The 14,168-nt window shown below is 42.6% G+C and overlaps 1 protein-coding gene across 3 annotated transcripts in view; it reads right to left on the bottom strand.

The window, feature by feature from the left end:
* The window catches only part of CMTR1 (cap methyltransferase 1), a 67,397-nt gene that overhangs the window by 35,537 nt on the left and 17,692 nt on the right, over positions 1-14,168 (bottom strand). For all 3 annotated transcript variants that reach the window (XM_053304744.1, XM_053304753.1, XM_053304738.1), the window contains exons 4-13: positions 13,764-13,922; positions 12,818-12,910; positions 6,585-6,656; positions 5,981-6,075; positions 5,828-5,900; positions 5,430-5,628; positions 4,006-4,124; positions 3,326-3,422; positions 1,240-1,372; positions 155-334 (exon numbers count right to left, since the gene is read on the bottom strand). In XM_053304744.1, the coding sequence (XP_053160719.1) occupies positions 155-334; positions 1,240-1,372; positions 3,326-3,422; positions 4,006-4,124; positions 5,430-5,628; positions 5,828-5,900; positions 5,981-6,075; positions 6,585-6,656; positions 12,818-12,910; positions 13,764-13,922 (1,220 nt within the window). The remainder of the gene's footprint in view (positions 1-154; positions 335-1,239; positions 1,373-3,325; positions 3,423-4,005; positions 4,125-5,429; positions 5,629-5,827; positions 5,901-5,980; positions 6,076-6,584; positions 6,657-12,817; positions 12,911-13,763; positions 13,923-14,168) is intronic.

Here is a 14,168-nt window from a genome sequence, read left to right as displayed (position 1 = left end):
CTTACACATCATAAGGCTTCTCAGAGGAAGACTCCCATAAGCAAGAAGCTTGTCAAAAGGCACCAGCAGAAATGGTACCAGAATCGTAACTTGGTATAAACCTGTGCTTTCCCCCTTCCCAAATGCTGGCTTCTCTCACTGCTCTTGAACTCACCTTTCATTTGACCGGATCATGTAATCACTGAAGTCATGGTCACCCTTGATCACTTCCAGTGGCACAACAAGGTTAACATCCTGGTCTGAGTTGTGCAGCTGGTTGAGTTTGATGTTCACCATGAAAAGATAGTCTCTCACCTCATCAATGCCAGACTTTAATCCTCTGCATATCACATACCTGCATGACAAGACAATAATGGCCATGTACTATAATTACCTTCAGATGCATTATGCTTAACTATAAATTGCGGCATTGTATGAAGAGTAACGTCGTGTTTTGTATTTATATAATGAATTTCTGGGTGCTTTTGATGTTTTTGGTTACTTTAATTGTAAGCTGCTTTGAGTTTTCCATGGGTAAAGAAAATCAGAGTATAAATCATTAAAATAAAATAAAAAACATAGTAACCCTTTTCATTCTTAGAATCATTCCCATCTTAAAGACAGGTCAGTGAAAGTCTGTGTGTTGCCCTGAAAGAGTTCAGCATCTTAAAAACTACTTTGGTCTGGGCCCCAGAGGCAAAATGTGAACTGAAAAAGTGGAAGTATAATTGCTTCCTGGACATTCTCTCCCTGACATTCATGTCACTATACTTCAAAGGCATTTTCAAATAGCAATAGGAAGAACTAGCTGCTGGAACTGATAGCATTTCTTGGGGTCTGGTGGATTAAACGTGTCATTAAAAAACAAAAACGAAACACTGCCTCTCATTTGGTGCTCCAGCAATTGCTGAGCTTTTACAATTCAATGTGCCAGCAAGTGTTTAGATTTTGTATTGCGTTCAAACTCTTTTGCTAGCCCCTTACAAAAAAACCCATAATGTATTACACACCTTACAAATGACAACAATCTGAGCATAAATTGAGTGTGTAGTTAGGTGACCTACAGCCCCTGAGTACTGCCAAACACTCTTCCCTTCCTGCCAAAACACTCAGCACAGGTCCTTTTCTTTCCCCCTTTCTCCAAGAGAGGCTCCCAGCCAAGACAGGTCACAGAGCTTGTACCAGACCCGCAGTTACATAAATTATTTTATCAGCATTCAGAGAGATAGCTGTTTCACCCCTCAATCTTCTCAGTCTCACCTCTCAGAATTAGCAGGGCGGCTTGTCAAAGGTTTGAAGATTGACACACGTTCAAAACAACAGTATAACAAGTATACTAGGCCAACGCTGAATGGTGTGAACAGGTCAAAGGTTTTGCAGACAAAGTGCCCTCCTAGAGCAGAGGGAAAACACAAAATTTTAATGTAATGGCTAAAAAAGGGAACAGATACCCACCTCCTTTATTACTTGCCCCAAGCAAAAACACAATCCCTTCTGAAGGTCTTTGAGAATGGCTGGTTTTATCATCCAGATTTGCTGAATGTTAGTTTTGCTGCAATTAGCATCTTCTGTTTTGCCTCTTTGTATTAAGAACATAAGAACAGCTCTGATGGATCAGGCCCAAGGCCCATCTAGTCCAGCATCCTGTTTCACACAGTGGCCCACCAGATGCTGCTGGAAGCCACAGGCAGGAGTTGAGGACATGCCCTCCCTCCTGCTGTTACTCCCTTGCAACTGGTACTCAGAAGCATCCTGCCTTGGAGGCTGGAGATGGCCTATAGCCCTCTACCTAGTAGTAGTTGATAGACCTCTCCTCCATGAAGTTTTCCAAACCCTTCTTAAAGCCTTCCAGGTTGTTGGCTGTCACAACATCTCGTGGCAGAAAATTCCACAAGTTGATTATGCAATATGTAAAAAAGTACTTCTGTTTGTTGGTCCTAGATTTCCTGGCAATCAATTTCATGGGATGACCCCTGGTTCTAGTGTTATGGGAGAGGGAGAAGAATTTCTCTCTATCCACTTTCTCCACACCATGCATGATTGTATAGACCTCTATCATGTCTCCCCACAGTCGTCTTTTTTTCTAAACTAAAAACCCCAGGTGTTGTAGTCTTGCCTCATAAAGAAGGTACTCTAGGCCCCTGATCATCTTGCTTGCCCTCTTCTGCACCTTTTCCAGTTCTACAATGACCTTTTCTAGATGTGGTGACCAGAATTGTATACAGTATTCCAAGTGTGACCGCACCATAGTTTTGTAGAAGGGCATTATAGTATTAGCCGTTTTATTTTCAATCCCCTTCCTAATGATCCCTAGCATGGAATTGGCCTTTTTCACAGCTGCCACACATTGAGTTGACACTTTCAACGAGCTGTCCCCCACGACCCCAAGATCCCTCTCCTGGTCAGTCACCGACAGTTCAGATCCCATCAGCGTATACTTGATGTTGGGGTTTTTCATCCCAATGTGTATCACTTTACACTTGCCAACATTGAACCGCATTTGCCACTTTGTCACCCACTCCCCCAGTTTGGAGAGATCCTTTTGGAGCTCCTCACAATCAGTTTTGGATTTTACTACCCAAAAGAGTTTGGTATCATCTATAAATCTGGCCACCTCGCTGCTTACCCCTGCTTCTAGATCATTTATGAATAAATTAAAAAGCACTGGTCCCAATACAGATCCCTGGGGAACCCCACTTCTTACTTCCCTTCATTGTGAAAACTCTCCATTGTTACCTACCCTCTGTTTCCTGTCTTTCAACCAGTTAGCAATCCACACATGTACTTGTCCTCTTATCCCATGACTGCTAAGTTCCCTCAGGAGTCTTTGATGAGGAACTCCAGGTATACTATTGTCAACTGGATCACCTTGATCCACACATTTGTTGACACTTTCAAAGAACTCCAAAAGGTTGGTGCGGCAAGATTTTCCTTTGCGGAAGCCATGCTGGCTCTCTCCCACCAGGGCCTGTTCTTCTATGTGCTTTACAATTTTATCCTTGAGGATGCTTTCCATCAATTTGTCTGGAACGGACATTAAGCTAACTGGCCTGTAATTTCCCAGATTGCCCCTGGATCCCTTTTTGAAAATCGGTGTTACATTGGCTACTTTCCAGTCCTCCGGTACAGAGCCCAACTGCAGGGGTAAGTTATATATTTTAGCAAGGAGGTCAGCAATTTCACATTTGAGTTCTTTGAGGACTCTTGGATGGATGCAATCCGGCCCTGGCGATTTGTTAGTTTTTCGGATTTTTTAGTTATTTGCTTGTTTTGTTACAACGTGTAAAAAGAAATAATTAAGTCAAAAGGGAAATATGAAGACTGACAAAAGAGGATGGGGTAGTACCTGTCCGTATAACCGAGAGTCCTGTGAGGAACTGGCAGAGTGTCAACTGTTTGCTTAGAATCTCTTGAAGGTTTTCCTGCCCCTCTACAGAGAAACCCTGAAAGAAACATGCAACAAGCAATGAGTCTGGCTGTGAATCTGCCCAGTAAAGTTCTATATAAGTGACAACTAACTGTCTGTTTTGATACTGGATTAATGAATTTATTTTATTGGCCCTGAACAACAAATATTGTGTAGAGATTCACAGAATTTTGCTTTGTGAGCATTCTGTAAATATCCTCTAGGTGTCCTGGACAAGCTGCCATTCTCATGCTGTTTTGTCATTATTGTATGGTAGGTAGATAGTTTAGGTACAGAGCTTACATTCACAATGAGCAAAACAAAAACTTGACTAAGCACTGCTAAACAAAGTTTAATCCTTAAAATCAGTAGTATAGAATTTTGGCGGGGTGCGGGGGGAGCAGGCATCTTGCGAAGGCATCAAGAGTGTGGGAAGTGGGAGATCCAGTATCTATTTCCAAGGATAAACCAATGTTCTGATTTGTTATGATACTGTTTCTCCAAGAAGCTCTGTGCATCATTAAATGTATATTTAGTGAAATGTCACACCACAATGAACACGCAAGTCAGATGCTGGTTTTAGCAACTCTGTGAGCAAAAGAAAAGAAAAAGAAACATACTCCATCAGCCATCAAGAAGTGTACCCCCTTGCGATCTGTGTTGTCCAACACAAAATTCTGGAAAGCAGTGATGTTCTCAGGACGGGTGATGTCTCCATCTCCTTCAATTCCTCCCTCACCTAAGGGAAAAAGCAACGTAGATACTGATCAAGTCTACAATGTGATGATGAAGTTCATTTCTAAAGCTTTCCAACCACTTATTTTTAAAAGGCACGTACAATTAGGGGTGTGCAGAACCAGTTTGAACTAAACCAGGTTGGATTCGAACCAGCCCAGTTCAACCAGTTTGAACTTGAACCAAACCGCCCCCCCCTCCAAAAAACTGTGGCCAGTCCAAGGTTGAATCGAAGAAGGCCTGATCCATTACGGACCAGTTCAGCAGGCGATGCTTGTAAAAGGGAATCCAGTGATTCCCCTTTACAAAGGGGAATCCTGCCTTTATAAGGCTTCTAAAGGAGATGGGAGGATATCTTAACACTGGTGGCTCCTCTAAACCCCGGTGCTCCCCCCAGCAGTGTGGTCCATGCGGAAGAAACTCAGTTCTGGCCTCCACGCATGCATGGAGGCCAGAATCACACAACCACATGGGCTACACAGCTGGGTGGATTGCTGGGGTTTAGAGGAGCTGCCAGCAGTAAGATGCCCTCTTGCCGCCGCATCCCTAGTCACCCTTAGAAGTCTTTTAAAGGCAGGATTCCCCTCTGCTTGTAAAAGGGAATCCTCACCAGATTCCCCTTTACAAGCATAGCCCAAACTGGTTCTGTCAAATAGACCAAATCACTAGTCTGTTGAACTGAACTTATACACGAACTGGCTGTTCGGTACGAATTTGGTTAAAATTTGAACCAAACCGCAAAAACACAGTTCTATGTACACCCCTACGGACAATACCTTTCCTGAGAATAAAAAGGAAAAGAAAGGAAAGAAATGTCTGCTCTATTTATTTACGTTCTTGGCAGTTTCCTCATTGTTTCCATTCAGAGTAAAAAATGAGATGAAGTGGCAATATTCTGGATCCTGCCTGTTTTTCTCGAATATCAACATGAAAGTCAACTCTCGTTAACACCTGCATTCTCTGGGACTCTACCAGGGTCATTCCCAAAAAGCGTTTCAGATTTAAAGTGTGATCATACAAAAGTCTTTTTTTTTCCATGTTTAAATTTTTATTGATTTTAACAATATCTTAACATTCACATCACATTAAACAAATATTGACTTCCCGCTCACACCTCCTCATGAATCACCAACTATAGAATTAACCCTTGCTATAATAGTAATTCAAAACATATATCTTAAACCTTACAAACTCGATTTTGATCTACCCAACCTGCTAATCATACAAAAGTCTTAAGTCTTTCACCTGACACTGAAGATTAAATAAAGGAGGAACATTGCTATTCCAGATCTGTGCTTGGTGTACATACCATAGTATGGCTCAAAGAGCTCACTGGAGGCAGCATAGAAATCCTCCAATTTGAAATCATTTGGTCCTTTTAATGTCATTCCAAAACCCTTGGCATGCCATTTCTTTCTCCAGAGGACATACTCTGAGAAGCCACCAGGGCCAGCACATACATCAGCAAAGTACAAGAGCTCTGCATCACGTTCTCTAATTAAGGGTTTCTGGTTAAAAGAGAGAGAGAGAAGGAAAGAAGATTCAAGCACCTCAACAAAAGCATCCCCCAACCAAGACAATTGTTGCATCATCCTCCCATATAGTGCTGGGCCACTTTAAAAATCACCTAGTATTTTTATGCAACTGAAGATTTCCCCACCCACTTCTGCAAGGCACCTGAGATTTACAGATATAGAGAACCCTCACCCCACGAGAATCCTTTGGGTTTGTAAACATGGAGTCGAAAACATAGTCTATGTTTGCCATCTTCATCGCAGCTCTGTAAATGGAAGATGGACAGCCGTTAAGAGCCTTCCCTTTCTTGACCCAAAGTCTGCAAATCAGAGAACCTCCATTGACCTGTTTAGAAAGAAGACTCCACGGATCATCTCATAGGGGTTGGACCTTGTACGAGCTCGACGCATTTCCTCTCCATCTAGCTCATCAAACACATTCTGTAAAAAGAAGGAACAAGACTAATCTAACAATGAGGAGACAGAGAGGACAATTATTTCCAGCTCCATATATCTGATCTTGGCCATAGTGAGTCATCAAGTTACAGGAATCTTGTTACAGGGAACAGTGATGGAGTGATTGTTCTGTAACTGGAGGTCACAATAAGCCAGCGCTTAAGTAGCAGCAGTGTACATTTGTTCTCATCTCTAGGGTGACAACATGAAAGAGACCAGAGCAGGGAAGAACTAAGTTCTTTCTTCTGGAACAGATTTGTGGCTGTCCCATAGCAAGCAAGAAACAAAGGCTTATCCCAGAAGGATGGAAGCCACTGGTCTGAGAATTAAATGCTGGTCAGAAATGAATTTATCACATTGATGAAATGTCAATTCACTTTACCTGAAAAGGCATCAAAAGAGCCAACTCGCACAGCCTCTCTATTTTTTGGTCATGCTTCCTTTCTCTCTCACTGAAAGGCCAAACCTCCCTCACTCCCACAGATGAAATTCACCTTGCACTGGAGCATATTGTATAGGAGCTTTTCTCCGCAGAATTCCGTTTCATCTTCAATAATCAGTTTCCTCTAGAAAACAAAAAGGAGAAAACATGAATTGGCAAACAGAACATGTTCCTCAGGCAGCTCAGCACTACAGGTGAGCAAGTGTACTGGTGCTAAAAAGGTACACTTTAGGGATGTGCAGAAAGTTCCAAGCTCAGAACATTCCAACTCAAAACAGGTAGTTTCTAGTATTCCAAGCTCAAAACAGAACACCTTTCAAATGAAGGGCTTATTCTGAGCTTGGAACGATCCCGGTCCAAGTCAGAACATTCCAAGCACCATTTTGGCGAGCTGTTTCCCCCTTGCTTCCTGTTTTTGGCACTGGCTTTCAACTGGCTTGCAATCTCCTTGCTTAGAAATCAACTTGATTTCTATAGCAAGCCAACCAAGAAGCAAGGAGATCACAAGCCAGTTGGAAGCCAGTGCCAAAAACAGGAAGCAAGGGGAAAACAGCCTGCCAAAATGGTGCTAGGAATGCTCGGAACACTCAAAATGTTCCGAGCTTGTTCCATTAGAACTGGCTCACACGGTTCTTCTGATGGAACATTCTGGGGATTTGCATTCTGTTCTGAGCTCGGAACGCAAATCCTGTTCCGTGCACATCCCGTTCCTAGCACACTTTGTGGCAATGAGGGATTCTTTGGGGGAATATTTCAAAGGTCCTGAAAGCCCACGATCTGTGCCAAACATATGCACGCATGAAAATTCAGCCAAGCCATAATAAAAATGATAGACATCAGGCCACATATTGACACTGATTAGGTGACACTGCAAGCTGGGGCTGAGTGTGATATTCTCAAGACTACCAGTGAGTTCATATCATACCTGAACTCAAAAGCCAAGGATATATGGATCCAAGCTCCATGCTCTAGTTCAGTGATTCCCAAAATGCGTTTTTTGTTTCCATGGGGGTACTTAAGGACTTTCCTGGGGGTATCTTGTCCCTGTAGGCCAACCTCCCTCTATTTCATGTAAAGTAAGTAAAAGAATTTCTCTATTGTTGCAAGACTTTGGCAGGGGCGACTTGCAATTGTCTGGGGTCTCATGGGAGTGGGCGGTGTCTCATGAGGAATACACTAGGGATGTGCCAAAATACAATTTGGCTCAATCCCTTTACAACAGAGGGCTTACTCAGCCCCTTTATTTGTTATTTAACACACTTCTATACTGCCCAAAACTCACGTCTCTGGGCGGTTTACAACAAACAAAACACTAAAACATTAGTTAAAATAAATGACAACAAAAAACTTAAATCAGTAGTTAAAACAAAATAAATGACATAGTAAAAGTTAAAACATTACAACAACTTAAATTTGTAAAACATTTTAAAATGATGCTAAAACTGTTAAAACAATATTTAATTAAAAGCCTGGGTGAATAAGTGCGTCTTTAAAGACTTTTTAAAAGTTGTCAGAGATGGGGAGGCTATTATTTTAGCAGGGAGCGTGTTCCAAAGCTCTGGGGCAGAAGCAGAGAAGGCCTGTATTCGAGTAGCCACCAAACGAGCTGGTGGCAACTGCAGACGGACCTCTCATGATTATCTCAATGGGCAGTAGGGTTCATGACGAACAAGACGTTCTCTTGAATACCCAGGGCCCAAACTGTTTAGGGCTTTATAGGTCATAAATAGCACATTGTATTTTGCCCGGAAACCTATCAGCAGCCAGTGTAGATCTTTCAATACAGGAGTAATATGGTCTCTCCAAGATGACCCAGAGACCAACCTGGCTGCTGCATTCTGAACCAGCTGTAGCTTCTGGACTACACACAAGGGTAGCCCCACATAGAGCGCGTTACAGTATTCCAGTCGAGGTTACCAGAATATGTACCACTGTTCTGAGGTCGTTTAGCTCAAGAAACTGACGCAGCTGGTGTATCATCCGAAGCTGACAGAAGGCACTTCTGGCAACTGCCTCAACCTGGGACACCAGGGAGAGGCTTGGATCCAGAAGCACCCCCAGACTGTGTACTTGTTCCTTCCAGGGAAGTGTGACCCTATCCAAAACAGGAAGATCAATCTCCAGAGTTTCAACCCTACACAATGAGTACCTCTGTCTTATCTAAATTCAGTCTCAGTCTGTTATCCCTCATCCAGCCCATTACCTCCTCCAGACAGGCATTTAGGGAGGTTATGCCCCCTCCTGATGATGCTGACATGGAGAAGTAGATTTGGGTGTCATCAGCATACTGATAGCACCCTGCACCAAATCTCCTGATGATCTCTCCCAGCGGTTTCATATAGATGTTAAACATTGGAGATAATACAGAGCCCTGAGGGACACTATACAAAAGTTCAGATTTTGAAGGACAACAGTCTCCAAGGGACACCATCTGGAACCTGCCCGAGAGGTAGGAACAGGAGCTTCAACACAGAGGAGAGCAGATCCATCCCTGCTCCTCCTCCACTCACTGCCGCTTCTGTACTGGCCATGTCCCCCACCCCGCTATCAGTGCATGCCGGCGTCACTCTCTCCCAGCAGCCTGCGTGTGATGCTGGCACACACTGTGTGCCGGGAACATGCACTGGCTGGTGGGGGAGAGCACTACCAGCAGGTGTTGATAGCAAGGGATGCTGCCAGTACAGAAGGGGGGTGAGCAGGAGGAGTAGTGGGGATTGATCTCTTCCATGTCAAACGGGCTGGGTAAGCCCTCAATTTTAGGGGAAGTGTGCTGCAATTTGGAAGCCGAATCACGTTTTGAGCACATCCCTAGGATACACTAACCATCAAAGTCACTCAGTCACAATGCCTTTCAGTACAAAGAGTACACTGTGCTCTCATATGGAAGATAAATGCAAGCAGCAATGCCAGTCAACAAGCCAAGTCTGCTTTGGGCAGCTATGGGGAGGTTGTGCCTATCTTATCTCAGGTTTCCAAGAGCCGCTGCAGATCTGGCACAGCACAAGCAGAAGCAAGCCAACTACTACACATGGCGCATTTGTAGTCTGTGTAAGATTGGGAAAGCAAGCTCTCTTGAAGCACCCCTAAGAACAAACACATTGCATCAGGACTTGCCAGTAGGAAATTAAGGAAAACTGTCAGTATCCAAGAAAAAATTTCCCTCACTACTGTTATTTACACTTCTGGCAAGGCTGCCACCTTTCAAGCTGTATCAGTGGTAAGGAGCAATAATATTCTATGCCAGAGAGAGACAGAGCACTATATAAAATGAGGGCCTCACTGTAGAATCGGTGGCTTCCTGCTGCTATGTTTGATCACCTTGTCAAGTTACTCAAGTTTTCACAAATGCAGTCATTATAGAGATGAAGCCTACCCACACGGAGTCTGACACTGAAGAACGGGAGCAGTGTATGCCCAGGGACATCAATCCATCCACCTTTCTGCAAGATACAGACCTGGGTTGGGAAAGAGGAGCTCAGCAAAGGTCCTTCTGGCACTAACAGAGGATCCAAAAATAAAGGGCTGTTCTCTTAATAGGTCATTTTAATAATGTGGCTGTTATTGGTTTGGATATTGACAGTGATCTTGTTGAGAGCTTGGAAATACAAACTCTTGTGGCAATGGAAGATCACTGGGTGACCAGGGATCAGTCACTCTCTCTCAGTTTAACCTACCTCACAGAGTTAGTGTGAGAATGGGCAGGGAAACCATGTGTACCAATCTGAGTTCCTTCAAGGAAGGACAGGATAATGATGTAACAATCAGATAAAAAAATAAAGTGATAATTCATTTAATTAGGAGTTTGTGCATCCCAAGTACTAAAAGACCCCTGCTAACTGGGCAAAGAGGCACCTTTTACCATGGTGATTCTCTTTATTTAGCAGGGGGAGAGTAACTGGCCCTATCCACCCCCAGCACAGTACTTCCAGTGACTGTTGCTGGTATGTGTCTTATGTTTCTTTTTAGAATCTGAGCCCTTTGGGGACAGGGAGCCATCTTATTTGTTTGTTATTTCTCTTTGTAAACCGCCCTGAGCCATTTTTTGAAGTATAGAAAAAGAATTATTATTATTATTATTATTATTAATAATAATAATAAAAAAATACAGCTTATCTGTAATTTTAATCTAATAGAGATAGGTAATTGTGATTTTAATATTTGTGTATGTTGATGTAATACTTTGTTTTATTATACTTTTATAATTCATGGTTTTGAAAAGTGTATACTGTCTCTCTGACAAAAGCAATCCAGAGCAGCTTACAAAGAAAATGTAAGTTTTAACATAAACACATCTCTAGACAAACAATTCAGCAGCAGCAAAAAAAAAAAAAGGGGGGGGGAAAGAAAGGTTAAAACAGGTCAAAAGCGAGTAGATGAAGCAAAACAACACTATTCACATCAAGGGAACCACATCAAGGCTTGAAACATCAGGCCTTGGCCAGGCAGCCAAAACTGTTCAATGAAGGGGTCCACCCAGGCTTCCTTAGAGAAGGCACCACCATATTCTAAACGGTTGGCATCACCACCAAAAAGTTCCAGAAATTGAACACTCGATGAAGGACAACAGTTATTCACATCCGAAGAGTCAAGAAATGGTTTCTTCAGTAAGGGGTATACCACAACTTTCTTCAATACAGAATGAACATGATTTTCTCTTAAAGAATCATAAACCGCCCAGAGACGGAATTTTGCAGCAGTGTACAAATATAATAAATAAATTAACTATCTGTTGCCCAAACACTCAGTCCAAGCCTTAATGCTTTAATTCGGCAAGATGGGGAAGAATCTTGCACACCAGTAGTTGATTTCATTTCCTCAAAAGAAACCTGGCCACATCCTTAGGTTTAACAAAGTGAAAGACATCAATCAAAACCAGGAAAAGGACGCCACAGCCACTACACAAGTCAGAACTAATGCAAGCTATTTTATCTGTAAAGTGTTTTACAAACTGACCACAAAGGGTTTTCGAGGGCTCTATCATCTTCATAAGATCCAGCTGTAAAAGATCCTTTTGATGGATTTGGTTTTGATGGATACACAGAATAGCTCTGCTGGCCAACACTGAGTAGATGTGATGGTGGCAGAAAATTAAGATTTCTTTGCTGCCATCACCACCATGATAATGGCAAGAAATGAGTTCTAGCCTGAGTTCAGTCACATTCTTTTTTTTTTTAAACCTGCACTCCAGCCATTGTGTTTCATTGCTCCAACCTCCACAGTAAACCAAGGAGCTCTACTGAAAGAAAGAAGATGCTTAGAAGCACTTGTGTCAACTACCTAGCCATCTCTATTCTGGAGATCAACCAGGGCTTCAATCAACCATGGTAATGTGAAACATGTCAGAAAACTATTTGGATCTCTCCGTCGTCAGCAGTAGCCATTCAAACTCTGCAAAGCTGGATAGCTGCTAATAGTCTAAACCTAAGGGCTAGTGATTTGTCCATGACAAAGCAACCACATCAAATCACATACATACATACATGCATACATACATACATACATACATACATAACCCCCCTGCCCAGCACAAAATATCACATCAAAGACATGCCTTGACACAATCATGGGACCAAATTTATGAAAATAATGAAATCCTTAGCCAAACCAGACAATATGGCCTTGACATGAATAATTTTAATCATATCTACTCAATAACATAATGGCTTTAATTAGTCTGACTTTATTTTTATGCGATTATTTTCTAATTCCATCAAGAAAATATTGTTATTTAAGCGGTATAAGGCTTCTCTATTGAAGCATGCAAACACCACCTTTGGCTTTTACTCACACACTTTGGATTCTTAATTGGTGCTTCTTTATTTTAAGACTTTCCATCTCACCTGCTTTCCCAAAAATTTGCAGCACCTTGCAATAAGGTCAGAACCAGACACAATAATACAGTTAATGCCACAATACAACAATGTATTAAAATACTAAAAAACAATAAATCTCACAGACCAATAGAACACCAAGGAAGACCTGCCAGAAGAAAAATGTCTTCAACTGCCATTGGAAGGCAAGCAGAGAGGGGAGGAGCCAAAGACTGGAGGCAGCAGCGGGGGGGAGGGGAGATTCCAGAGGGCAAAGGCCATTACCAAGAAGGCTCTTCTGTACATCACCACCATATAAGCTTCTAACGGTGGTGTGATTTGCAGAAGAGCCTCTCTAAACCATCTTATGAGTCAAGCCAATCCAAGTGGGAGTAGGCGGTCCTTCAGGTACTTAGATCTTAAGCTACTGGCAGAAAACGCTACATTTCTTTCCCTTGTTTTGATGTCTAAATACCTTCCCTATGATAATCCAGTCCTTCATTTCCTCAGCATCTGGAATTTCAGTGGTACATTCTGGGAACCAGTCCACTTGCTCATATGCACTAGCCTGCAAACACAAGAAAGGAGGATTCAAAAGAGGGCCACATGTTCAAAGAAAATCTAACTCTCTTATATATGGAATCAGAACAGAAGTCCAATCCCAACACAGCTTTAGTTTGGGGATTTAAATAATGACTTTATTAGGAAATGTTAGACATGTTTTACTGCAGCAAGTTTAACAAAAAAAAGCGGAAGGAGGCTCCCAGGCAGATTGGCATCTGGTTTTCAACCCACAAACCCTGGAAAAGGGTTGGTTTGTCACATCTGAGCCAAAAGCACAAGGGGAATACACCAGCATAACCAAGCTGCCTTGATAATTATACTGGTGTACCCCGTTATCTGCACGGGTTGTGTTTTCACAGATTTCAGTGGACAATGAAACAGCAGATAACAGGGCATTGGGGCAATGGGAATTGGGGGTTAGGTTCCTGCATGGTGAGGCATGAAAAAATTGAAATAAAGTGCCATACCATGCTCTGTGGGTCTCCAGCAATGCCCCCATCCCCCGCAACCATCAATTTGCCACAAAAAATCACAGGGGGGAATCCTTTTTCTCCCCCAACCCCCCACACACAGAGGAGCAACAAAATGGCTCCTTTAAACAATATGGTGGCTGAAAATGACCAAGGAGATCACTTTGGGCCACCTAGGAACTGCAGATATGTGGTATTAACCCTTTCTGTACATGCATATGCCGAGGTCAGGTGCCTATTTTCGGACCGCGGATATGCGGAACCGTGAATAGCAGTACCACATAGAGTGAAGTCCACCTGTAACAGAGAATGGAATGCTATAAATAAAACCCTCAGAAAAGGGATAAAAGGAGGCACAGTAAAGGGACATAGTGTGTATAGAATTACCTCTGGCTCATCCTGCCAGTTGATGTTCAACTCTCCATCGAATCCTTTCAGAGTCAGACCCAAACCTCGTCTTCCTTTCTGCTTGGAAGTCTCAACAATCTCTTGCCTTCCCTGGCCATATTTTCCAAGACCTTCACCTTCTCGAAAGCCCATCTTGGCCTATAAAACAAAGCAAAAGAAGCTCTTTGGTAACATCTGGCAGCAGATTTACACACTTGTCTGTGCTTAAGCATAGGACCAATGGAATAAATTATGCTGCACTGGACTGCTGTGATTAAAAGGTATTGAATGTACTTAATGAATCTCACAGGAAACTTTCTGGACTCTCCTTCAAGCTCATTCAACTTGATTAAGATGAACCCAGATCTACAGAATGAAATGTGTAAAGGCAAGATGATTAGAAAT

Source organism: Hemicordylus capensis, chromosome 1, assembly GCF_027244095.1.
Source record: "Hemicordylus capensis ecotype Gifberg chromosome 1, rHemCap1.1.pri, whole genome shotgun sequence".
In the NCBI taxonomy this organism is placed as follows: domain Eukaryota; kingdom Metazoa; phylum Chordata; class Lepidosauria; order Squamata; family Cordylidae; genus Hemicordylus; species Hemicordylus capensis.
Note: the sequence above shows the minus strand (reverse complement) of the source record. Positions and strands in the feature narration are given on the sequence as shown.